This window comes from Penaeus monodon, chromosome 28 (genome assembly GCF_015228065.2).
Source record: "Penaeus monodon isolate SGIC_2016 chromosome 28, NSTDA_Pmon_1, whole genome shotgun sequence".
In the NCBI taxonomy this organism is placed as follows: Eukaryota; Metazoa; Arthropoda; class Malacostraca; order Decapoda; family Penaeidae; genus Penaeus; species Penaeus monodon.
In genome coordinates, this window is record NC_051413.1 from 35,765,768 (window position 1) to 35,766,209 (window position 442).

Below are 442 nucleotides of genomic sequence, written 5' to 3' on the forward strand. Positions count from 1 at the left end.
CCCTCACCTGTACACCTCGTTGTCCGACGACTGCTCTGGCGCTACGAGCAAACTAGTCGACTCCTGCGCCGGAACCTTTCGAGGCTTCGAGTTCGCTTTCCTGAAGCCCTTTCGCCCCGCCTCGAGCCTCTGGAAGTGAGGGCGACTCGGGAGGCGACCTGGCGGAGGCTCAGGATGGCTGAGGGGGTGAGGCTGGCTGGCAGGGGGGTGGGGTCGGCTGGCAGGGGGGTGAGGCTGGCTAGCAGGGGGGTGGGGTCGGCTGGCAGGGGGGTGAGGCTGGCTAGCAGGGGGGTGGGGTCGGCTGGCAGGGGGTAGGGGTAGTGGGCGGATGGACGGAGGCTGAGGATGGGCGGAGAGGCGTTGGGGCTCAGGCAAGTGTTGGGGTCCCGCGGGTGGTGGCTGGACCCTGCCAGGAGGGAGGAGGGAACGTGATATATATTAA

General features: G+C 67.4%; 1 protein-coding gene across 1 annotated transcript in view; it reads right to left on the bottom strand.

Moving 5' to 3' along the window:
* The window catches only part of LOC119591568, a gene marked incomplete at its 5' end in the record, with an annotated part of 9,744 nt that overhangs the window by 7,729 nt on the left and 1,573 nt on the right, over positions 1-442 (bottom strand). Inside the window, 1 exon segment of the mRNA XM_037940330.1 lies at positions 8-259. Within this exon segment, the coding sequence (XP_037796258.1) occupies positions 8-259 (252 nt within the window).